General features: G+C 40.5%; 2 protein-coding genes across 2 annotated transcripts; one reads left to right on the top strand and one right to left on the bottom strand.

Moving 5' to 3' along the window:
- Positions 1-3,393: 3,393 nt before the first annotated feature.
- Positions 3,394-8,180, top strand: LOC127596326 (mitochondrial glutamate carrier 1-like; the record flags this gene model as incomplete). The annotated part of the gene is made up of 9 exons (XM_052058650.1): positions 3,394-3,557; positions 4,194-4,319; positions 5,494-5,549; positions 6,080-6,170; positions 6,257-6,375; positions 6,780-6,975; positions 7,109-7,266; positions 7,348-7,423; positions 7,511-8,180. Coding segments are annotated over 9 exons (1,146 nt in total), but the record flags the coding sequence as incomplete, so codon positions are not given.
- Positions 8,181-8,861: 681 nt separating this feature from the next.
- tspan2b (tetraspanin 2b) lies at positions 8,862-21,040 on the bottom strand. The gene is made up of 8 exons (XM_052057288.1): positions 20,813-21,040; positions 15,272-15,374; positions 12,566-12,663; positions 12,410-12,484; positions 12,240-12,323; positions 11,752-11,808; positions 10,567-10,650; positions 8,862-10,477 (listed from the first exon to the last, which is right to left on the bottom strand). Exons 1-8 carry the CDS (start codon positions 20,879-20,881, stop codon positions 10,412-10,414), a joined length of 636 nt encoding a protein of 211 aa, XP_051913248.1. The 5' UTR covers positions 20,882-21,040; the 3' UTR covers positions 8,862-10,411.
- Between the last annotated feature and the right edge of the window lie 209 nt (positions 21,041-21,249).

Below are 21,249 nucleotides of genomic sequence, written 5' to 3'. Positions count from 1 at the left end.
AGGTGAATGGTGTACACTGTACACTACCAGTGGGGCCCAACCACCAGTCCGGGGACGGGTACCGGCCCGTTTGGGACCAGGCCGCACAGAGACAGACCTGCAAGCTGTGTTGTGAGCAAAGTTACTCCATCAGACGAGCGGAAACGTGCACGACTCTGGTCAATCTGAGTCATTCTAACATTGGTTTGCAAGTTGCAATAAACAGAATCGGCCAATCCGAAACAATTAACATAAAGTAATTGTAACAAATTGACCAAACGTACTTCTAAACGCGACGGACAGCCATGACTTCCGAAGATGAAGCTATTTTGACAAGAGAAGTTCTTCCCCTGGCGGGATCTCGAATACGACGTGGAGGAGAAAGCTGTTGTGCGTCATAGGTCGTCAAAAGGAAGACATGTGAAACCCGTTGAATCATTTGAACTAATAGCAAAAATGCGAGCGGAGTTTGAACAGCCTGCCCACGTAAACATGAGCAGTTTTGTCGCTAATAACTAGCCGGCAGCCATCAACCGAGTCACATTTAGAAATAGCAATGATGCTGACGCCGCAGGTAGGATCGAAAAAAAAAAAAAAATATATATATATATATATATATATATATATATATATATATATACAGTATATATATATATATATATATATATATATATATATATATAATGTTTACATGATAAGGCGTATTTATTATTCCTAATTGGTCCATTTCTTAGTAGTTATTGTATTTTATTTGTTGTGCAGTAGAATAACACTGTTCGAAATTAATGAACGTTAATAAAATGTGGAATTACTCAATAATTATCTTTGTTGTCAGTAGCAGTGCCGTAAAAATGGCAATATAAAAGCAATTTAAAAAACAGCATGTACTTGTCTCAACCGATTCGTGACACAAAAAGAGGTTGGGGACCACTGGTGTACACAGCTCAAAATGAGGTAAAATAATAAGAACCATTCTGTGGCGTGGAATATTCAAATTAAGAGGTGGACAAGAGTGTGAGAGGAAAGGTGTGACGGTCTCCAGATTCCAAGGGTTATTAATAAAACTCTCCTCAAGGACTACAGCAATGATTTGGGTCAAACTATATCCTTTTCCTCATGAGAAGTCCCAAAAAAGGGCCCCAAAATCCTTGATGAGCTTCAGCCCTAGAACAAAACTCCTGAATACTTTACTTTCCTGTTAAACAGGATATACTTTTTTTTCTACAAATACTGCTACTGGTCACTCTAAAATGGTTCAATGATTTTCTGCACCAACTGTACAAACTGTCATAGTATTGTATTCTACCACTGTTCACTTTGCACATTGTCTCACAGTTGTTACTGGGTGGTACCACCACACTACGGTTCACTTACATTACGAAATGTGCCTGCATACCTCTTTGTCATGTCCTTGTTTACGATGATACTAATGCAGCATGTTATACCGGAGACAAATTCCTTGTGTGTTCTACATACTTGGCCAATAGAGATGATTCTGATTCAGATTCAGATTTTTCTTTACTTTTTCAATAACTCGTTTGTGGCATCTACTAGAGCAAAGCAAAGTGCTGGTGATGCAATTCAGCCTGGATGCCTTCATTTAAAAATGACAATAAAATATACCCGCGAGGCATCATTTTTAATTCCAAGCAAGCTGTGACAGGTGGCCTTCGCATCTTCCAGCTGTTCTTCTGAATCTTGACACCACTTTTATGACAAGGGGTTAGTATAAGAGACTTCCGTTAACATTTTCTCTTCTGTTTGGGCACTATTTTTAGATTACAGCCACCCGAAGAGAATTAAACCGACTGGTGTGGTCAACGTGATTCTCACTCAAGTGCTGTCGAGATTGTCTTTTTCTGCCATCTGGTGGCTCAAATAGGCCTGCCACAATGCTTTCATTCTGTGAATGTCGGAACTTTTCAATGAGCTGCATTATGAATTACAACATGTAAGCATCTCGGCAGTATACAGTATTAACTATATATTAGGGTACTATTACCTCATTTACCAATATATTGGAATAGGCTACAATGGACAGTATATGTATGACAGGCAAATAGTAAACTTATTACCTGATTAAATTTCTATTGCAGGCGTTGGTTTAGAAAAAAAATCTTTGAGCTCACAGAAATGTGTTACTATATGATCAGTTTGGAACAGTGTTGAAAAACCTAATTGGTAATTAAAGTGAGATAAGCCAGTCAAGTCATTGTACATTACGTGAAGCTTCGCTGTACCAAACTTCAGACAACAAAGTGTATGCAGGAAAGTGGTTAAGATTCCACGATTGTCTGTGTCTCATGTGTTGTCTTGTATTATTTGGTCATTTTTTTGTTAACTTTTCTTTTGGTGGCGGCGCGGACACCCGCAGCGGCTCCTCTTGTTTCTTGTTTTATGTTGAGAGGGAAGAAATTTCATCTGTGCTGTTGTACAGCACATTTGACAATAAAGTTGTATCCAATCCAAAACTACTCGCGAGAGAAATGTAGCAAGCTAAACTAGCTCAACTAGATCAAAGTAAATAATGAAAAAAAAATAACTATACTTTTTTGGGTATGAATGAACACCAAATTCGAACTTAACTAAACAACTTAACTAAATTGTGAGTACTTAATAAACATTATGTTGTAGCTGCATACGTGGCCATCGGTCTTAATGAATTAGAGCTTTTTTTATTACGTGAATTTAATTCACAAGACGTGCACAACTCTTTCACCTCCTCTGCCATTGTCTCCAATGGTGCACTTTCCATCTCGTTCTGCTGCATTATCAGACTGTTCATGATCATCTTTTCTTCTACTGCGTGCAGAGGGCATCGAGGTCCATGATGTCAAATAGATGAGATGTATGGGAGGTTTAGAACAGCCTGTGGTAATGTTGCTTCTGTGGACATGAGAGTAGCTTCAGAAGCTGTGAAATGTTAAAGTGATAATATTTGTTATGATCACATTATTCTGAAATGTAGTTAATCTCGTAATGCTGGTTCTTGGAGCACGGTTACTCGCCAAAACATTCACCTCTGGATGCAGCACAAATTTGTTGTTATTTTCTTGTCCTGGACATGAAATGTCTTCTCAATGTTGTGCCAGGTACATATTGGCTGTTCTTTCCTTCATTCAGTGTGGCAGTGGTTAAAATTTACAAGGAGAAAATGACACCTGCGGGTCATCTGGCACTCTTGTTATGGGCCTGCTTTCGCTTGATGATTGCGTTCACTTCTTAGAATAGAATTGTCGATAAGACATTTTAATATTGCTTTAAAATAGGAGACTCTGATTTGATGTCAAGAAAATTATTTCTGCAGCGAAGTGACGCAACCCTGATAACTTTTCTGATTGTGGTTTGCTTTTGGCAGGCTAGTGACTATCCAGGCTCCATTTCCTGGCTAGCATGACAGGGGCGAAGGAATGATGTGAGTGGATCTATCCCTGGAGCCGCTCTGTTGGAGTTGTCTATATATACAACCCATTGCCACTCTTTGCTCTTTGCCTTGCTCTGGACGCCTCTCTGGGACGCTCGGCTACTCGTTGTTGTGCTTTTGCACCCATAACAACCCAAAACCTGCAAGAGATGAGGTAGGACGAAAATACTTTTTTGTTACTGTATGTTTTTTTTTAATCTGTCAAGTTAATTGTGCTTAGCTTTTGATGCAATTTTGCAGACTCACCACAGTGAGTAATACTGAATATAATGCAAGTACAATGAAACCACAAATGATCACAGCCGTTTTCCCAGTGGTTGTTCTCATTTGTTCATTAGATGATGCTAACTAACAGTGCCAAACCTTAGTCCATACACACAGGGGATGTAAAAAGTCTAGACAGCCCTGTTTGTGATACAAAAGACGAGACCAAGATAAATAAATAATTTCTTATCTCATGGTCTCAAAATAACCTAATCCCAACCTATAACTTGTGCAACTTGACTGATTTTTGTCAGGGATGTGTGTGTGCGTGTGTGTGTGTATACACACACACACATACGCACACACCACACACTATGATTGGCGGAAAGACATCTGGGATAACATTCCCCAACATGCCCATGACCCTCGCGAGGATAACGTGGTTCAGATGATGGATGGATGGATGTGTACGTGTGTGTGTGTGTCTCTCTTTCTCTCTCTCTCTCTCTCTCTCGCTCTTTCTTTCTCTCTCTCTCTCTGCAATGATTGCCAAGTGAATTGTGTGTTTGCCTTCTCCCGAGTTCAGCTTGCCAGCCAAACTTATTAATGGAGGAATTGCTGGCATGGTTGGAGTCACCTGTGTATTCCCAGTTGACCTGGCCAAGACACGCCTGCAAAATCAACGAAGCGGGCATCAATTATACAGGAATATGTAAGAACCATCTTATCATGTATATAAGCCCCCCCCCACACACACATTTATTTTTGATGTTGCTACAGACAGGTGGATAAGATAAGATAAGATAAGATAAGATAAGATAAGATAAGATAAGATATCCTTTATTTGTCCCACACTGGGGAAATTTACAGCCTCCAGCAGCAAGAATGTATGTAGAAAGAAGAAAGGAGAAAGAGAAAAAAAAAAAACATCAAACATCTTTCAATTAAATACAATATGAACACAAATGGATAAATCGCAGTACTATTTACAATTTTCCTGCACATCATTTAATTATTATTATTATTATGATTGTTATTTTTTATTCATCAGCCTGACAGCAGTCGGTAGGAACGAGCGTCGGTATCTCTCCTTCTTGCAGCGCGGGTGTAACAGTCTCTGGCTGAAGGAGCTACCAAGTGCTGTCAGGGTGGGCTGGAGATGGTGGGATGGACTGTCCATCATACCTTTTAGCTTAGCTTCTGTTGCCCACCTCCTCCAGAGTGTCAAGGGAGCAGCCCAGGACAGAACTGGCCTTCCTGACCAGTCGCTCGAGTCTCTTTCTGTCCCGGGCTGAGATGCTGCCTGACCAGCAGACAATGCCATAATGGATGGCCGAGGCCACCACCGAGTTATAGAACGTCTTAAGGAGGGACCCCTGAACCCCAAAGGATCTCATATTGTATGTGTTGTTATTTCTGTACTGTAATTAAATTCAAAATGTGAAACTCCTATACCATTCACGTGCTTTAAAAACAAAGGAAATATTTTTCAAAAGGCCAATGACAGACACATTCTTTAAAGAAAAGTGTGTTTTGGATTCTTTCTTCTGTTGAGTTTTGGTATCTAAGGATAACACCTCCAAATGATGGAAAATAAGATCATGAAATATTTCACTCTGTGTGTAAACAATATACATGATTTATGATTCTCACACTTTGAATTTATTACTGAAATGAATTTGATTTTTCAAAACATTCCCTTTTTTTGAGATCTGCCTGTACTGTGTATTGGTAATGTGGCCGTCGGTGGTTTGGGTAATCTTTTCATCTCTCTTTTAATTTTCCAGTCAAGTCAGCTCAAGGAAGCATGAAATGAAAATAATCAAATCTAATCTAATCAACTCTCTGAGCATCACTGAAATTAATACATGTTTTTTTTCTGCTAGGATGGACTGTCTTATAAAGACGGTAAAATCCGAGGGTTACTTTGGCATGTATAGAGGTAAGCTTCATTTAATTGTTCATGCGTCTGATAGGTGAAAATAATCAGTACAATTAAGTCAATATAATTAACATGATGAATACATCTTTGACCTTGAGTTTGTGTGGGCTAACTTTATACTGAGGAGCAATGTTTTCATCACAAATTGTCTACAGTATTCTGTACATGTCCAACATGTTTTTTGTCAAGTTATAGTGCAGCTGTCATTTATTGACCTGTCAGCAAATTCCAGATAAGGGAACCAAGTGGTTCTCCACCCAAGTGGATCATGGTTCCACTTGGCTGGTGTACAGTAAAGCTTCAGTGTGAAAACATTCAAGAGCAGAGATGACATATTAAATCAAAAAGGACGTGTGCAGTAAAAAAAAATGCCTCAGACACAATTAAACTGCCTCAGGTATTGCCAGTGTGACATCAACCTCCAATTTAACAGGGGTGTGTTGACTTTTTCTAACAACTGTTTATCACAAAGTGTTTTTATTTACTTTTTTTTTGCCAATGATCCTAACTTAATAAAATCCGCGTTGTAGGCGCTGCGGTCAATCTCACCCTCGTGACTCCTGAGAAGGCCATTAAACTCGCCGCCAATGACTTCTTTCGCCACCAGCTAAGCAAAGATGGGTGAGTTGTGCAAGAGAGAAGGACTGGATCCCACTTCCCCAGCAACGTTTTGGTTTAAACTGATTTCTTTGCGCATGTGTCTTCAGCGGTAAACTGCCGGTGTTTAAGGAGATGTTGGCAGGATGCTGTGCGGGAATGTGCCAGGTGATTGTCACAACGCCCATGGAAATGCTCAAGATCCAGCTCCAGGATGCCGGAAGGCTCAGTGAGGTTGTCACTAATTAAAAAAAAAAAAAAAAAAAATTGAAATCTTTTTGGGTCGGTGCCGTTGCAGGATTTTCCCTCCATTTTTCACCTGTTTCTCATGAAAAAAATCAGCATTTAAAAAAAAAAGAATTTTCGGGTTTACATTTGGATGTAGTTATTTCTTTTCACCCTACACTGCATTTTAGTGGCCGTCAATTATACGCAGATTTTCGCTTGTTGGCCTCCAGTCAGTAACATCGCACATGCTTAAGGGTAGAAAAACAAAGACTCTCCAAGCTTCCATGACATAAATTCTTTCCATTTCAAAAACGCGGCGGCGGTGGTGGTACCTCATCGATGAAAGGAGGCGGGAGAAGAAACTGTATATTCTACAATTTGATGAAGTAACTCTGCTTCCACCAGCGGCTCAGCAACGGGTGATTTCCAATGTGGTAACAACTCTAAAGATGAGTGGGACCAGTGCTGTCCTTAGTCGTTCCTACAACGTTAGCCCTGCACCTCAGCTCAGGACAGTGTCAGCCACACAGATCACCAGGGACTTGCTGAAGACTAAAGGTGTCACGGGGTTGTACAGAGGACTTGGGGCCACATTAATGCGGTGAGACTGCGTTTTCGGCACACTTGAACCTGGCTCCCTTTCTTTGATACCAAACATGTATTGTAAATTTCCCCAGTGTGGGACGAATAAAGGATATCTTATCTTATCTTATGTTTGTTTGTCGCCTCTTTAGGGACATTCCCTTCTCAGTCATCTATTTCCCTCTTTTTGCACACTTGCAGCAACTTGGTCGGCATTCTACGGAAAACCCATCAGTGCCCTTCTATTGGTCCTTTGTTTCTGGATGCTTGGCTGGATCCTTTGCAGCCGTGGCTGTCAGCCCTTGTGATGGTCAGTGTTTGTCGTTGAAAGAAATGCAGCCGCACAGCAAGGCAAACTAAGATGGATTGCATTCCTCGCCGTCTTGTTTAGTGGTCAAAACAAGGCTGCAATCCCTGAAGAAGGGAACGAACGAGGAAACTTACAATGGAGTGGTCGACTGTGTCAGGTAAATGGAGGAGTCGAATCCTGATTAATGTCACGCTTTGTTACGCCAAAAAGTAAAATGAAATATTTGTATTTTCTTTTATTGCAGAAAAATTATGAGGAAAGAGGGTCCCTCTGCTTTTCTCAAGGGGGCCAGTTGCCGGGCCCTTGTCATCGCCCCTCTCTTTGGCATCGCCCAGGTCGTGTACTTTGTAGGAGTTGGAGAAATGCTGCTTGGTTACACACCTTACAGCATCTATTCTCCATAGACAGGTTGGCATTATCCTGTATCCTGTTCATAAAGGGGATAAGAGGTTAGGATCCAAAGTTCATTGGGGCGAGATGCCTGCTTGCATGTGGAGCTGGACAAAAGTCAAGTGTCCTCTGTTGGAATACTGTACTCACTAACCCAATTCTGGAATAAGACACACGAAATGTCAGCACACACATTTAGAAGCTTTGCCCAAATGCAAGCCACTTGCCCGCTGACCCACTTTCTCTTTGACGCGTGACTTCTCTATTCACTATTGTGAGCCAACTCCATTGCACTCACACCGTGATGAAAATTAGGAATGATGTCTTGTAGATATATTTGATATTTTCGCAAAAATGAGGGAACAAAATGGAACCAATTTTGAAAAACTTGAACTGAGAGTCTGTTGCCATCTCAAAAATCCTAACTTTTTTTGACCACAAAATAACTTTGGTTTCATTATGTTTACATTCATTTTACAATTATACGTGTAAATGCGCAGTAATAAATTCTGATTCACGATTCACTGATGCACCGCATGTGTTTTGTTTTGGACGAGACATACTTTCAGATGCAACCCTAGCCCAAAGTGCACCCAGCACTGGCGTGGACACATTTGTGGCCGTGGAAATGCTCATGCTGCACTGTTGGGAGTAATTCTACCCAAGGTGATCCTGGGGCCTCTGTAACATCATTCACATAAGTCGAGTGTTCAGCTGTCTTTTCTACTCTAGTTAGTACACTAGCTTCTCAACTGAGGGGATATGAGATACCGTTATTCATTCCATCATACAGGAAATTTGAACTATTGTGAGAATCACACACTTCCCTGTCACATTTTAAAACGTGAGAGTCATTTTGGCTCATGCCAAATGATACCAAGAGAGTTTCCTCAAACCAACGGGGTCATGTTGAAATATAACTTCTCTTCACTCTTCAGTGTCAATGTTTGAACCAATGTTTATAAGGCAATTTTCAACAGTGAACAGACTTGGTTTAACCCTTTCATGCACCCTGTAATCTGATAACATGATAAGCTGTCCACTGTAGTAACCGCTGTCCCTGAAATGTTTAAAATGTGCCCGTTTGCAGACTTACTTTGGCCAAACCTGAAGAATGCCATGATCTGAGAACAATAATCAAAATGCATATATACATATAAAAAACAAATATAACTCACAGTCATGGAATAAAGAGAAGGAAACCGTTTAAAACTTTAGACGCTTTATTAAACTTCAAACACCTACTGTGTCGACTTGAGAAGCCCAAAATGATGTTCCCTACAAAGGGGCCGATCAACTACATCTTCACTTCCATGATCACATGACCCATTACGTTTGTCCGTATAGTATGTCACTCTTGTAACACAAGCCTTGAATCATCACATCCCATCGCTCGTGTTGCTACTAAAATAATAAGTAACATTCAGGTATGTCCCACTTTGCTTGATTACTTATAAAATCGAAACGTTTTAAAACACATTTTCCTCTGACAAAGAGGCGAAGGAGACACAGTTGAGCGACACAACTTACACAACACCAATCAAAAGTCGAATGACTCATACGTGCTACTGGTTGAAAACACGAGTTAATTAAATGCAGTCCAATATCACAATCGTATGTACATCTACACTCTACATCCAGACAGCACGTTGTCACTAAAGTTGCTTGTCATTGATAAAAGGCACATTGTAAAGGCTGATTTTTGGCCATATGGATTATTTCCTATACAAGTATGACCGAATCAGCCACAAAAAGTGTACAGCTACAAAAAACAAAACCAGTCGGATATTTACATAATGTGCGCATAGTAACAGAATAAGAACCAATCATGAAAATGTTTGAAAAACACAGAGGAAACAAATAGGCAAATCCTCTACTAGTCTTGTAGGAGTAGATTTCTCAACCCTTGTGCAATTTATCAGTTTAACCGGCTTATGTTTTTGTCTAGCCTGAAACACAAGGTCACATGATTGAGAACTCTTGGACTTGCTTGACGGTCCAGATTTTACAGAGATTGAGAGAGAAGGTTGGCAATAATTCGATATTTATGGCACTGGGTTAAATCTCCAACCAAATGAGTTCATGTCATTCTCACCATATATTTTTTTAAATAGTCTATAAGAAATGTTTCAATTGTATTGCAGACACAGTTTAGTCTCTGTCTAAAAATAATTTCAAAAAACCCAGATAATAATTTGGTTAATCATACAGGAGAAAATAAAACAGGATATAAGGATCAAACAAAATCACGCTATACCCAAAATAACAATGCCTAAAATTCGCATCAAACATAGGATTCAATATGAAATAACCTAATTATGTATCCCTCATGTCAAATTTGCTTCAATATAGCATAATCATGTTGGACAAACCAAGCTAGTCGCTATCTACAGCCTTATGTTTGAATCAATAAAGATACAAAATAAGCATGTCCTGCCAAAATGGAAACCTACTGCTTCTCTTCCTGAGACCTTACAGATGTTTACGGTCAATGGCTGTGAAACAAACTTCCTGAAAGTATGTGGGATGAAATTCATTTGCGGTTGTCGCGGGGGAAGACAAACTGAAAGTTAAGAAGGGGTTTAGATTATTGCATGTGATGGAATGGGCCAAGTCATGTTGTGAAATAAAAGACAGAGAATATAAAAGGGAGATCCATTGGAAGCAGCTGGAATCTTGAGATGCTCCCAGTATCACTCGGCAGATGACATATGTGAAATGTGTGTGCGTGAAGGCTGGTCACTGCCGGGCTCATTCAGATGACCTCCCTACTGTTACGTACTGCGCAGCAGAGCACCATGCTGAAAATCATCCCGATGATCTGTTTGAGGAAAAAAAAAATCAGCTTTAAAAAAAAAAATAACAGAGCTGCACGTGACTTTTGGCAACGGTTCTCAAAAGCCAACTCACCATGACCCCAGCGATGCCGATGCCAACGTAGCCAATGATGTACAGTTTACTGTTGAAGAAATCCTTGATAGCTGTCTCACAGTCCTGCATAATGTCAATGATGATACAATGACTATGTGCAATATAAGTGAAAACTATCGCTCAGTACAAGAGAAATACAACGATGCCTTGAGATTTGAGTTGAAATTGCTCTGTCACCGTCGTCGTTACTATCATTGAAATGAATTGAAATGTCGTTACACCGTTTCAGCCACTTGCCCCCCCCCCCCTCCAAACCCCCCACAACAAATATGTTTTTGGGGCTAAAAACAAAAGTAGTAATGACATGGAAATGTAAAATGTTAAACAGTTGGGGGGGTTTTTTGCCACATTGGTTGCTTCAATTCAATGGACATTGTGCTGCTCCTTTTGATGTGCACACCTTGGCCAACAGGGGCCAAGGTATAATAATGTATAATAAATGTATAATACAGTGATGCACATTAATTTGTCTTCTCGAACCGACTCAGTAAGCTGCTGTAATAGTATTTTTTTTGCAAAGGAATACTGATGTAACGTTGGTCATTTTTCATAACGGATAAAGAATATATGCCTAACGGATGTAAACATGGGGATGATCCTCAGTAAAATGCATTAGTCATTTTGGGAGGATTAAAAACATCTGCCTATGAGTGTTGATGTATTGTCTGCCTAAGTGTGTTGCTGCACCGTTTGTGTTCTCCATGCCCATGCTATTCCAGAGCCAGTCAATTAAGGTTTGCATTGTTTGATAGCATTAAGCTAAATGGATGTACCTTACCCAAAACTTCTTTTTTTTTAATATACATGAAATTCTCTTTGGTTTATGTTTTACAGTAAACTCTGACCAGTAGTGGCAAAACAGTTTGGAGCCTGTTTTTGAAGAAGTGCCCATTATTTACCAAACTGTTGCTTCATGTGAAGTTAGTTGAGAAGAGTTCGCCACCACCATAGAGCTTGAATCTCAAATTTTCCCTCACAACCACAGTAAGAATCCTGAAAAACTCATAGGCCACGTCAGTCGTACCTCAAGGCATCATTGCGTTTAAAATACAGAGATTCAAATATTGTGTCTAATCATGTACAGTCACTGCATGATGCTGTGTACAAAAAAGTGTAGGGTGTGTATTAGCGCCACGTTTTTATATCAAAAGAATATAAGCTTACATTTGTTCCCGGTTCTTGATCTGGACAGTTCTTACCGAGTGTCCCACAACAGTTCAGCTAAAAATGCAAAGCAAAATGTTTGTACTCATTCAAAAAAAGACACAGGAGTAAAAGTCTTTTTCTTCTCTCTTTTTTTTTATTTACAAAATGTCATCATTTCGGACTCGCTGTAAATAAATGAAATGATTTAACTTAATTAAATAAAAGCAGTCCAAAACAACAATTTTTTAAAATGTAAATAATATCGTACTGGAGTAACTTTCACTGTAATTATTATTGCTTTTGCATTTGACATAAAGCAAGGCCTCTCGAAAACAAAATGAAATGAAACACTCACTGCTAGTGCAAGCATATTTACAATTACCGGTACTGTGTTGCAATCTCAAAAACAACAGCTGTAAAAAAAAGTTAATTCGATTAACTATACGGTATTTCAAATGATATGTATGTATAGTGAGAAACAAGAAGTGTTATTTTTTCCAACTTACTACTTTCTGGTACGAGATGATCAGTGTGCCGTTGTTATTTTCATTGTAGGTCGTGGCATAGAAGTTTTGAACATCTTCGATTATCTATCAAGAGAGAAAGTGTTTTTCAGGACAGGCACGTGTACACCACAAAAAGTACAAGATAGCCAGGTTATGACTTTTTAATGTACCTTGTCTTTGTTCAAGAAACCAAACACGCCGGCTGCCATCTCAGCCCCAAAGATGATCAATAGACAGGCAAAGAACTGGAAGAGATCCAGACATACAAACAATAATTCAACATTGGTATCTGTTGAGTCAAGCTCGGATGTTACATTTGCACTCACTGAACCCAGCAGACATTGAGATTCTCGAACGGCTCCACAGCAGCCAAAGAAACCCACCAGCATCACCAGACTGCCAGCTCCTATCAGGATATACACACCTGCAACAATAGGAAAAGCTGACTTCACTTCTTGTGTTCAAATTAGGCCTACTTAGATTGCTGATCATTTTGTGTTTCAGTTCTTTACTGTGAAATGATGTGATGAATTCCTTATGACGAATCCCAAAACCCTAACATCTGTATTCAAAGCATGTGTGTTCAAAAGGGGAAACTAACTGAAGATTTCCAGTTAATTCAGCCACTTCGATTTTTCACCAGCAGGGGACAGCATAAACATAAGACTGCCGATTGAAATTGTCAAGACAACATTCGCAGTGCCCTCAGAGACGAAGCTGGTGCAGTGGGGTGTTGCTCGGCTACTCCCCTGGAGGCCCCAGGTGATGAGGGCTCAGGTGGCAACGAGACAACTTTACAGAAGCACAATAACTGAGTTGGATGTATTGTTGTTCTACTCAGAAGGGAGACCTCAGTTATTTTTCTGTGCGATTGCAACCACGGAAACACACACAAAAGACTGCCTACGCTTGAACTTTTCGTGTCAACTACATGAGAAACTCTAATTTTGTGTAACTGGCGGCCCAAAACACGTCAATGGATTATAATGGGCCACAAAAAACAAAAATCTGGTTTTCATTAAATTCGCTAAGTGCATACAAGGACAGGTGATTGAAATGTAACATGGGATCATTTAACATGTTTGGAAACTTACTCCTCTGTCAAATATACTCAGCACATGTTAGAATTTGATATGTTGGTGTGCAATGTCTCCCCCGGGTTTCCAGGGGAAACAAAGAATCCAGTTCGTGATCTGATTTTACAAAACTGCAAACGTTGAAGCCACGGCAGACTCTTGAGACGTCTCCATTTATATAAACTGTGAGTGATTTGTTGAAATAAATACTATTGTCACTTCTGAGACTGTAGCTGGCTTGTCCTTCCAACACCTCTCTTCGAAAGCTCTGACCACTCTTGTTACATCTGCTTTAACAGCTCACTCTGCGGTTTGCTGATTTGAAATGTTCTGTTCTGAAGGCCAGACACTGGTGCTTGCCGATGACAAAATCACCGGGATGTTAGGAATGATCCAGACTGTGACTGTTGAAAGTAGTTCACCTCAGACGCTGCACTCATGAATTTATAAGCCAACAGCTGATGATGAATGTCTGAATGTCTCCAATACGATGCGCACGATTCATGAAATACGGAATTGGTTACGAGACTTTTTTTCTTCCAAATGTTCCATTTTGCAGCATGTCGTGTCATTTGACATTATTGTTTGACTCATTACTGTGGTTTAGTACAGCTCCAATGCTAAATCCAAGTTTATCTCTGTGCACTATGCTCATTTCCAAGTATTTCAGAAGCTTGGAAAAATGATGTACAATGTCGCTTTGGAAAGGGCATACATAACTACAGTGTAGGAGTGAAAAAAGGCCCATATGAATATGTTTCCGTTGTACCCAAGATTAATGCACATGCGGCTTTTGTGTGTGGTCACTGAGCGTTTGACAACAAGACGGTGGAATACCCCGAATGATGTCATTCTTTAGCTGAGTCTAGTACGGAAATATGTCAATGGCAATTTTAAGCCCCTTTCCAGACGGAGAATGAGACGAGAGCCACGTGGCTCACTTTGCGACCCGTATTTAGGGAAAACATAAATGTGATAGCTTTAGTAGGCTAGCTTGCTCCATTGACAGGATCGGCAAATGGAATGGAACAATAAAAAACAAAAACAAAAAAATTCAGTTTGATGTGTCATTTGGACATAGATTGGAGAATGCAGTGGGGCATACACTGTTTACAAGTTTGTCCAGATCTGAGCAGCCATCAAGCTAATTCTTGCATTGAATTGCGTTAAATATTTTGAGTTATGGGTGGTGTAATGTGACACATTACAAGATGCATCTGTTTTGTCGATAGAAGAAGGAAATTCAAAATTTTTTGCCCATACGTGCACTGCATTAGATTGTATTTATTTTTTTAAATGCAAACAGTGCAATTCAGATTTCTTTTTTTCAAATCCAACTCTTGAATGTGTATATAACCCCAACCATAAGAAAACACATTTAAAAAACTGAATTGTAGGGATCAGCTGAACAGTTTAAAGTTGGAATGGTTTGAATTTCTCAAAAAATGTTGAAATTAGAGGAGAAAAACCAAATTATATTTGCCTTTTATTTTGGTGTATACACATAAACACACACACACACACACACACACACACACACACACACTCATATATAAACACTGACCCCAGAGAGATCAGCACAATATCTATTAAATTGAGGCAAAAAATGTAACAAAACTTAATTCTGTCCTTTTTGGTATGTCGTAAGTGTGCTATATTTTAATGTCATGTACAATAACATGGAGTGCTATTTTTCATATTGTTTTTAAAAAAAATAAATATCAAATTATTATTTGAAGGGAGGTTGACACAGATTAATTATGTTTTTATTCATTTCAATGGGGCAAAACTACTTAAGATACAATTGTTCTGAGTTACAAGCACGATTATGGAATGAATTAAACTCGTATGTTACCACTGTAATCATAACAAAGGCTGAGTTTGGCTTTTGGTTCACCGAGATGTGAGAGGTCATTAACATACAAAACGCAACTACTCAGGCGCTGTGGTACCTACCAATGAAGTATGTGTCTGGGGCCTTATCACCGTTGAGCAGGGACACAGTTTCCGGGTCAAAACGTAACCACAGTCCCACTGCCAGAACAAAGGATCCCATCAACTGTTGATGGATGGAGCAGAAGGATTAGGATCACATCAAGTGCAATGAAACTCAAAACAAAATGCAATCAGTAGAGGCGGACCTATTCGAGTAAAGTGAATTTATCCTTTTTTCGTGAATGATTTATATTTTTTTTTACCTGAAAATGCATTGGCAAAGTGCAAAAAACAACAGCTGCAAATGCAATATTAATACAATCAGCAAATAAAATAACATCAAGGAAAAAGACATCAACAGTCTTAAGGTAATTGGGGAAGGATAGCTTTGTTTCAACGACAGTCTTAGAGAGGAAAGAAAGAGCGCATGTTTTCTACTTAACAGATGACTTGTTCTTTTGCGCTGCCTAATTGTGGTTTTCCACCAAAATAAAGCAGATGATGAGAGGAAGTTTCCAGACATCCCTCCACCCTTTGCACTTAGGCAGTCGTATAGACAAGTGTAATTTTGGTGTGGGCAAAATTAAATGATGACCTAACAGCAGGATCGAGGATTTGTCAGATACATGGCCTGCGGTTTTGATCAACAGATTTCATTCCGAAGAGCGTTTACAGCACCACCTCTGGCTATTCAGTTGGCTGTATGCAGCAGTGTGGCACCTTGAGCTAAAGCAGGCCCTCCTGTTTGTTTGGAAAAGTGGTTTCATGCTGCTCACATTTTCCTTCATTCGGTATATGTTGAAGAAAAGCCTTCTCCACAAAGTGCGAAACCTTTCGGGACGAGCCAGATGTCAAAGTGCTCATGTGAGATTGGAGGTGCTATTGAGAGAGTCCCGACAGTGCTGGCTGCTACCCTGACACATCAATACAAACAGCCAGCAAAGGCTCAAGAAGCTCTTTGAGGATTATCCAGTCTCACAACATGTTTATGCGCACAGAGAACAAGATGAGGGACATTAAGCATTAATCGTCACATGGTGTGTCTGCGTCGTATATCACAGAAATTCTCTTGACATGCCGTATGAAGACTCTGTGTAGTCTGTACACCAAAGGTGTCCAATCTTGGTCCTCGAGGGAACCCTGTGCAGCATGTTTTAGATGTTTCCCTCCTCAAACACACCTGATTCGAATGATCTGGGTCATTATCGGGTTTTTCGGAGCTTCCTGATGAGCTGATCATTTGTGTCATGTGTGTTGGACAAAGGCGACATCTAAAATATGCTGCATGGAAGTGGATAGATGTTCTTTGTTATCCTTTTTACTTGTTGCAATCCACAGTCAACATGACATTTGAAATACGTGCCATGGGGAAAAAGTACTGCGCTAATGAATACCATCTCAGGACGCCAAGAAATCTCATCAACCCCCTCACTACGATCGTATTTTCCACACTAGAAGGCGCACTGGATTATGAGGCGCACCTTCAATGAATGGCATATTTTGTAACATTTTTTTTCATACATTAGGCGCACCGCATTATCAGACGCAATCTACAATGCATCCACCAGATGGCGCTAAGCTCAATGAAACGCCAACAGAACGATCACATGTCAGTTTATTTAACCAACAGCAAGTTATAACATTGACTCGTTAATGTTGAACTATGTTGCCACTGCTCTATTTCTGTGCTCAACTGCGTAACCGATCGCCTTAAGTTTGAACTCTGCGTTGTCAGTATGTCTCGAGCAAGGAGCCATTTTCGAGTCAAAATATTACTGTAATGACCATACACAAGGCACATCGGATTTTTGGTGTGCCTTTTAGTGCGGCAAATGCAGTAATATCCCACTGCTTTACCCCTCCTCCGTCCCCCAAACACTTTTTTGGTCTTGAATCATCACCCTTCCTGACACCAGACACACCCTTCCCCTCACACGCCTCTCATCCAAATATCTCCACCCGCCCCCTGACTTTCCTCCATGTACCACCCCCCCCCCCCAACCTTGTCCCACGCCTTCCCACCCCGTCTCCCCCAGAGAACAAAGACCCACTGTCTTCAAGTGACTATAGGGTTTGGCGCACAAAAGGAGGGAAAGTGTCAAACACAATGAATGAGATAATAAAATAGTGACAGGAGGGCGTCTGCTATTGGGGATCATCTTTTCTCCTCTGTCTGTGGACACACACACACACACACACACACACACACACGCACACAACAGATGCAGCCTGTAACCATATGCATAGCCACATTTAATATGAGCTAACGCTAATTGTATGTGTGGCTCATTCTGGAAGTTGATTTGAATCTGTTGAAGTTTAAATAGCTCTTTGATGGTGTACAGGCGACTTTTAAAACAGTGCAGTTCAATGGTGTTTTCGTGAGGGGAATTTCCATGAGAGCATGCAGAACAGACACATGGATGTGGTCTCACTCATGGACAGTGTGTAATTATTATTTTTTTAAGTATTGACTGTAAAATAAAGCGAAATGAAATAGACAAATGAATGAAAACAGACTGTGTTTAAAGAGAGTTCATTTTGAGTGAATGTGTCATGGTTTGGGTGTGGCAGAGTAGGACCCTAACAAGCAGGGAGGCAGGAGGAGCAGGGTGGGCTGAACAAAACATATTAACAAAAAATATTTGCAGTAGTACTCCGGAAAAACTCAAGTATACAAACAAAGTCATGAAAACCACAAGAAACCAAAGTAACAAACAAACAAGAGACCTATGACAGGAGCAGAAACATGACATGAGCACACAGACAGAATGATCCAAATAAGACTGATAGAACCCGGAGAACTAAATACAAGGAAAGTGATGAGGCAACAAGAAACACCGGGACAAGACCCAAATGATTGAATGAGCTGATTGGTTAAAGACGAGGGACAAGGATGGCAAGAACAGGTGAAGACAAAAAGGGCAGGAGGGAACCAAACCAAATCTAGTCAAAACAAAAACATAACAGAATGCTTAGAATAAAGGCATGATAAACTCATGGGCAGAGGGAAAGTGGAAGCTATAACATGCAAGCAGCAGGGAGTGTGGTGGCATTTATCTCTGTCGGGCTCAAACTTTCCTGGTCACTGTGGTCATTTTTGTGAAAAGCTGCTCTAAAAAAGGTGCAGAACACAACTAAAGTAAAGTAAGTGTTTTGTTCCTTTTCAATCAGTTGAGGGGAAAATGTTTCATGACAGGAGTGGCTCCATTTGGAAGTTTAATGGGATCGTTTTAGACAGTAGGGGTGGCCATCTCAAATTTGTGGAAAAAACTTGAATTTCTTGAATGGGTGGTGTATTTCTGGGCCGGTTCTGGTCATCACGGCCACTAAGAGCCACTGGACCCTATTCCAGCTGACTTCGGGCAGTAGGTAGGGTAAACTGAAATGGGTGCCAGCCAATTATAAAACATTTATTCCTTGAATGGACCGAGAGATGAAAAAAAAATGGCATACCTGCATTCCAACATCATATTTCATGTCTAAGGTGATAAATTTAATCTCTCTCTCTCTCTCTCTCTCTCTCTCTCTACACACATGTATATATAAATATTCATATGTAAAATGAGAGAGACAGATAGTTATCTGCCACTGTGGACATTTCAGTTCCTGTTTCCAATGCGGTTGCAGCGGTAAGTGCTGAAATAAGTACATGCTCCTTGATTTGTATTTTATTTTTTTTTTGCAGTTAGTCACATAGCATTGGCTAGAAGTCGATCAAGCAATAAGGGTATGTCGTTGGCTTGATACTAAAATATATGTGAGCTTTTCATAATGTAACTAACAAGTGATTTTTTTTTATAGCACGGGATGGTGTCATCACACTGTCTTTTCCTAAGAGCTTACATATATTTAGTGAATGACGGCAGTGCAGCCTATCTGTAGCCAAGGCATTGCAGGGCTCCAGACCAACTCTTTATTACTAAGAGCAGAGTGGCCCCTAAACTGAAATTTTACACACACTATCTTGACTTGCAAAATACACTAAATATTGATGTAGTTATGTATCAGCCTAAGACGTTAGACAAAGAACCATTCATTTGTATTGGTGGTATTTGATTGACAGTTGAGTGGGGTGTGGTTTTAGTGCATTTACTGGACGCATACAACGTTTGAGAGGGAGTTAATGGTTTTGACGCCTCATTGTACACACTTCTCTGTGGTGTGTCAGATTTAGAGGACTGCTGTTTGCACTTTACAGGGAATTTAATCGGGTCAATAGGAATTAAAAGCTGAATTTAAATGTCAGAATAATCAAGAAGCCAATTGAAAGCAGGCATGTCAAGATCATGTTTTGTATTTTGTGATGGTGAGAAAGGAGATTCAAAGTGCATCTTTCTATTGTGAAATGTTTATCTTTTAGATTTCTGGCTCAACTGTGTGACTAAAAAAGGATATGTTGTTGAACTATGTGCAGACTGGAAAAAACAGCAAAGCGTTCCGCTGTGAGCCTTTAAATGGAACACACAAAATGCACATCATAATGACAGAATAAAGAGAATGGAGGATCTCTGAGTTGTAGTGCTCATGAGATGCACTGACCAAGATCATATCTGTGGCGCTGTGACATCAACACACGCACCCACATGACACTGTTATCCTCGCACTGATTTTCTACCATTATCTGGGTCAAGTTCATGCCGGCTGACCCTCTTTTGCCATGCGAGCGAGTGCAGGCACACCAACATCCCTCACAATCTCCCGATGACATTTTTCGCCCTGTGACCCCTCACATTCATCTTCTTCACACTTTCGTCTTCTGGCCGCCGTCATTCATGCTCCTTTTATCTGCATTAGCCACACCCATCTCGCCACAAGATTAATTATTCTATGTGGGTTAGGTTACATCAAATCAAGTGGAGGGGGTTGTTGCTGGTTTTGGGTGCTGAGCGGGCTGTGCTGCTTAACCGGGCTGGAGCAGCAGGCTGAAGTGATGCTATTGTCCCGATGTCACAATGGATCCATTCACACTGAGCCTCACCACAGTCGCTTGCTGGAAAATATCTCCCTCACGTACACAAAGAAAAAAAAAGTTCCACTGTGAGAACATTGCTTGGATAAGAAAGGTGTGTGTGTGTGTGTGTGTGTTACACACACATACACACACCTATCATGCCCACCTGACTCTGTTGAGCCTCATTCCAACCACTCAAGGGATTTGTGCTAAAATAAATGTTCCAACAGCTTGGGGATGATGCATGTATTTCGACTTTATCAATAATTTCTAAATTTTTTGTCAATGAGGACATGTGACGCCAACTGCTGACTTGGATTCCCTAACTGACCCACAATCTCCCACTATTCATTCATTCTTTCCTTTAGAAAAAAATGAATGCTACTTTTTTCTTCTGTGGAAAATCTGATTTGAGAAGTTAAATAACAACAAAGCTCCGACTGTCTCTCATAGAGCTACACAGAGGGGAAACCACACAGAGTGACTGCAAACTCAAACACTTAGTCCCACCGCACACCAAGCGGCAGAGAGCTTGCATGTAAACAATCTCAACCACAAATCACAGCTGCACTTGCTGCACCTGCATGCAACCTTCCACGGTCACTTACCCAGAATATGAAGTTGAACACAAACAGAAGATATTTCACGCATTTCATCCCCCCTTCCACTTTCCCCATGTCAGCTGGCTTTGCTTTTTATCCACACAAAACGACCTAAGGGAGGGCTGATGGAGTTGGTCCCGTTCAAGATGACATGAATAGTCCCTGCGAGTCAAAACACTTGTGCATCAAGAAGCGCTGTCATGGTGGCCTCTCTCTCTCTCTCTCTCTCTCTCTCTCTCTCTCTCTCTCTCTCCTCTGTCTCTCTCTCTCACACACACACACACACGCACACACACGCACACACACACACACACACACACACTTCTTTCCAGACCGCCCCCTTCTATAATAGAAGAGAGAAAGAGAGGGAGGGACGAGCTGCAGGGGGGACTGCAATGTGGATTTGGCAAATGTTCACAAGGGAGTGGAGGAAAAAAAAAAGC

Source organism: Hippocampus zosterae, chromosome 2 (genome assembly GCF_025434085.1).
Source record: "Hippocampus zosterae strain Florida chromosome 2, ASM2543408v3, whole genome shotgun sequence".
NCBI lineage: Eukaryota > Metazoa > Chordata > Actinopteri > Syngnathiformes > Syngnathidae > Hippocampus > Hippocampus zosterae.
Note: the sequence above shows the minus strand (reverse complement) of the source record. Positions and strands in the feature narration are given on the sequence as shown.

Bases quoted from the DNA above. Each gene is read 5' to 3' on its own strand.
- tspan2b (XM_052057288.1), bottom strand. From the start codon at position 20,881: ATGGGGAAAGTGGAAGGGGGGATGAAATGCGTGAAATATCTTCTGTTT. The intron at 15,375-20,812 runs GTAAGTGACCGT...ATCCATCAACAG, and splicing joins TGTTCAACTTCATATTCTGG to TTGATGGGATCCTTTGTTCT. The intron at 10,651-11,751 runs GTAAGCTTATAT...GACATTATGCAG, and splicing joins ATCAAGAACCGGGAACAAAT to GACTGTGAGACAGCTATCAA.